Source organism: Magnolia sinica, chromosome 14 (assembly GCF_029962835.1).
Source record: "Magnolia sinica isolate HGM2019 chromosome 14, MsV1, whole genome shotgun sequence".
Classification (NCBI taxonomy): domain Eukaryota; kingdom Viridiplantae; phylum Streptophyta; class Magnoliopsida; order Magnoliales; family Magnoliaceae; genus Magnolia; species Magnolia sinica.
Genome location: NC_080586.1, coordinates 70,577,795 through 70,582,851, shown reverse-complemented (window position 1 = coordinate 70,582,851; position 5,057 = coordinate 70,577,795). Strand labels below are relative to the sequence as shown.

The window sequence follows — 5,057 nt, the reverse complement described above, 5'->3', positions numbered from 1 at the left end:
GATAGTCGAATTACGTTTATGAATTAATGGACGCTTATCAAATGTGAGACGTCGTCGAGATGATGATTTGTGGCCGACAAAATTGGATGATAATGTAGGTTAGATTTAGGTCTTTTTGAGACATAGGGGGCACGTGCTTGGCCGATTGAGACCGTCGGATCCGGATCGGATTGGTGGGCCAATGAGGGCTCAATAAATATGGGATGTTGGATGGCTAGTGAGTAGATGAATCAATGGCTAGCAGCATGAGAGGGAGATACTGTAAGTGGAAGAGAGTTGCAAGGCAACAGAGGGGGAAGCTCTACATTATGCGGATGTGTGTATCAATGCTCCTTTGTTGGCACAAGCATGCCTAGAATTTTATCTGGTGGGCCCTATCGAGGGACGAGCCAAGATGATCCTAGCCCTTCTATGAAATTGGACAGCTACATCGATCAACCATGTTAAACAGCACTAGAATAAGAGGGTGAGGATCATCTAATGCGGAAGATTTTCTTGGGTTCTCCCATCCATCACTGGGCCACCAAATGAACGGCTTGGATCAACAGCAAGCGGGCAAAGAATATAAAAATCATCCTTTCTTATGTCTAAACATGTATTGGATTTTGCTCGTAGTAATATGTGAAAATCTCATTTTAATTCATTTTTAGCCACTTGAATGTGTATAATTTGTAATTATTGGAAAATTCAATAGCTGTAAAATGAGGAATTTCTAGAATTTAATTTCTTCCGTCGATAATGTGGGGACATTGCATGTTCTTCCGCGTATAATTGTCCAAATGATTCAGCGGCACGAATTTGAAATTGAAGTAGAGTTGGGTCAAGTCTTTGGGTTGACCGATTTGGATAGGCACGAGTCAAGTAGAATCTCTATTTTTCGAGCTAGGAACCTTTTTGGTTCGAGCGCTTAACCTAATATATACCTTCCGTTCTTGAGTTTTTGGATTATAGGTTATTGTTTAGGATTTTAACATTTGGCATCAGAGTCAAGATTTCGATTAGAAAACTTATAAGGTATAGTTTGATTGTATTTTCATTATCGACATGTCCCCAGTAGGATAGGATTATGAGTGAGCTTTTGGATTATAAGTAATTGTTTAGGATTCTGACATTTGATGTCAGAGCTAGAATTCGATTAGAAAACATGAAAGTTGGGGCTTGTTTAAGAGTGTGGATTTGGAATCTCTGCATTTGAAATCCCTTGGATCTGAAATCCTTTTGTTGTGTTGGACACCCTAGATTCAAAATTTCTTATAATCTAACAGTAGCTATGTATAGTGTATTAACAAGAGTTTGAATTTAATTACTAAATCAACTTTAATATAAGTATGTAATATTTGACATAATGGTTGTAATAAGCCTGTTGAAATATATAATTTGCCCAAAAATTCCAAGCCTCGAATGGGCCACAAGCACAAGATCACATCCAAGTGACTAACCAACGATTTTTAACCGTTGATTTACATGGACAATGTTTGGACAACACAAATAATTGTGTTAAAGTAATTATAACGATGCAATTAATAATATGATTGTTTTGGGATATTATCAGTGGAACATGTGTCTAATAGATTAATAGCTTAGTGACATATATGCTATACACGCAACTCTTGGAAGGATTTTATATGTGATTTAAGCTTTCACATTGGATTTGAAATTCCCTCAAATCCCCAAATCCATGGTGCCAAACGACCCCTTGTAGTTTGATTATATTTTCATTATCGACTTGTCTACATTAGATTGAGATTTTAGGTTATTGTTTAGGATTTTGACATTTGGTATCAAAGTCAGATTTTAATTAGAAAACATATAAATTATAATTTAGCCATATTTTCATTATCGACATGTTCACAATAGAATAAGATTACGAGTAGACCCAATGCGAAAAGCACTTAAGTCATGTCAATAGAACTGCAACTTGGGTTCAAGTTGACTTAAACCTGATTGACCTAACTCGAGTTTAGGTTGGGTTGAGTCAAGTTGTCAAGGTCCTCATGTTGGACTTCAGTTAGAACCTGATTCAATTCGCAAGTACCATTGAAATTGTGGGCCCCGTTGAAGAACGATCACAGCCATACATTATTAACCTTCTAATCTTGTGCCATGATTTTGGATATTTGACCATTTTGGTGGTAGCCATTCAGGTCCACCAGTTAGAGAAAGAGGATCTTCAAATCATTCCGGCCTTTGGGCTATAATCAATCCCTGATTGTACACTTGATTTGGACAATCTGGATTGTACACGTGTATGGATGTGGAGTCTGGATGCATTGCTAACGCCCCCTTCTGAATAGCAAACTCACACCATAGTCTACCTCTAACGTCTACATATATTTCAACAATCTCTCCCCTAACGTTATTCCTTCTAAGAAATCCAAAAATGTCTACTAGCATCTCATACAATTTCAAATGCATGGAGTGTATGTATATTTCATGTATGCATACATACACACTTACATGTATCTATGTCTGTATGCATGGAGGGAACAAGACATGAATGGCCCACCAGAGGGAAGTTGATAAGGGTCACTTTCACAGGGTTAGGCATGGAGGCCAAGGCATTTGGTTAGCTTTGGCATGTTATCATCATGTGGGCCCGACAAGGCGACCCAATTGGACGACGTCGATCGCTCGTTGCCATGAATCACGAGTGTCCATTTCTCCACTTGCTGCTCTATAAAAACCGATCTGAACCGTTCCATACAAATCAAACCGAAGTCGAAGGCATCGCTGAAGTGATAGAGATTTGAGCCACACACACACCACTCTCATTTTATCGGAGATGGGCGCGCACTCCTACTTCCAAAGGAGCCCGAAGCTCCGGTCATGGCAGCGATGCTCACGGCACATTCGAGAGCAACGAGCACGGCTTTATATTATATGGAGATGTACAGTCCTCCTCCTATGTTCGCATGATTGACGGTCAGTGATCAACGGTGGCGATCAAAGATGCGGTCGTGGCGATCAGCAGGGGATGTATAAGTTGTAAGTCATGCCATTGCACCCTTTGGAGTTTCAGTACTGATGGAGTGTGGAGATTTCAAGCTTTGAGAATGGATGACATAAGTGGTGTGGTGATCGGAACCGTTGATTCTGAATGACGTGTGGAATTTTGTGGAAAGATGGACGGCGGGAGGCGAGCGGCCGAGAAATTTTGGTTGAATTTTGTAAAATGTGTAGTGATGAGTGTGATGATGATGATACTGATACATGTATGATAGTGATGAAACTGTTAATATAGTCATTTTGCAGTTGCAATTTTTTGTTTTCTGGGTTTTAGGATCTCTCTCTCACGTATACTAAGCTTGATTAGGGTGCGTTTGGATGCATAATTTAAATGAATTACAATTTATTGCAATTGTGATTCAACTAGCCTTCAAATCCAAGTTGAATTCCTTTCAATTTGGAGGCCATTTATCACTCTGATGAAGTGATACTAACAATTCATTTCAATTATGCATCCAAAATTTGTGGGCTCGGCATGATGTCTTCGTAGCATCTAGACCGTCCATTGAGTTTTCCTTGCCATGAAGAAAATACCCAAGAAAATTGGGTTGATCCAAAACTCAGGTGGGCCACAACATAAGGAACAATGTAAAACATGACCAGAATCTCTATATTCAAGTGGCGTCAATCGGTGTGATTTTTTTGGCGTCCCTTCATCCTGGTGGGACTTACTTAATGAACGGTTTAGATCACACATAAACACAATGGTTGCCCCCAAACAGGACCAGTTAGGGCGTCCTCCCTCACCATTTCTGAAAAATTACGATCCAATTGGATTTGGATGTCCAAACGCTTCACAAGAATAGGGTATTTACCATGCAGGAATTGTAGAATCCAGTTTGATAAGGCTCCCAATTCAATACTTGTGGGGAACTCGGTTCAATGATCTGGACGGTTGATATGATGGGTCCCACTATGGATGGGGGATAGCCCGAAAATCTCCCCCTATTGAAGGATTGATCCTCAGCCATTGCTTTATCGAATGTGGTCCTTCGTTTTTCTCGTCTTAGCCGCTGCCTATTTGTCAGTTTTCTGACCCTTTTGATATCATACAACGGTAGCCCATGATTCAGTTATCTTGACCGTTGACCCAAGAATCGGGCACGGCTTCGTAGATCCCCGATCCACCAAGTTGGGTGGGACCCCTGACTGTGGGGCTCACAGTGATGTATGTACGTTAAATCCATACTGTCCAATCATTTTGAAATCTCATTTTAGCGTATGATCCCAAAAATGAAGCATGTCCAAATATTATGTGGACCACACCACAGGAAACAGTCGTGATTGAATCCCTACCATTAAAAACTTCATAGAATACACTGGAATATTTATTTGTCATCCAATCTATTGATAAGGTCACAAAGACCTATTCGAAGATAGCACACAAATATCATCTTGATGCAATGCTTTTGTGACCAACAAGAAGTTTTTAATGGCCAATTAATATTGTTTCCAGTACTGTGGTCCATCTGAGATTTCGATCTGCTTCAGCTTTTGGATCATGCCTTAAAATGAATTTTCAATACAGATGGACGGAAAAGATGTAGTCACATACATCAAGGTGGGCACCACAGTGAGGGGTCCCGTCCACCTCGGTTGACTCGGATTGGGTAGTCACCCTCCCCAACCAAATCCGTGGGTGGAAAAGTTTTTTGGGCTCCACCATGATGTATTTGTTTTATCTGTGCCGTCCATCCATTTTTCCTATTCATTTTATGGCGTGAGCTAAAAAAATGAGGCAGATCCAAGGCTCAAATGGACCACACTACAGGAAATAATAGGGCTGATTTGAAAACTTCTTGGAGGTTCACTGCAATGTTTATTGTCCATCCAAACCGTTCATAAAGTCAGATAAACCTGGATGAAGGGAAAACAAAAATATCAGCTTGATCCAAAACTTCTGGCCCCGAAGATGTTTCAATGGTAGGCACTCAATCTTCAGTGTTTCCTGTGGTGTGGTCCAGTTGAGCTTTGGATCAACCTCATTTTTGAGCTTATGCCCTAAACTGAGCTGGAAAAATGGACGGCATGGATAAAACACATACACCATG

The 5,057-nt window shown here is 40.3% G+C and overlaps 1 protein-coding gene across 1 annotated transcript; it reads left to right on the top strand.

Moving 5' to 3' along the window:
- Positions 1–2,593: 2,593 nt before the first annotated feature.
- Positions 2,594–3,259, top strand: LOC131225509 (small polypeptide DEVIL 14-like). Its single transcript, XM_058221046.1, has one exon. It carries the CDS (start codon positions 2,783–2,785, stop codon positions 2,918–2,920), a length of 138 nt encoding a protein of 45 aa, XP_058077029.1. The 5' UTR covers positions 2,594–2,782; the 3' UTR covers positions 2,921–3,259.
- The last annotated feature ends 1,798 nt before the right edge of the window (positions 3,260–5,057 follow it).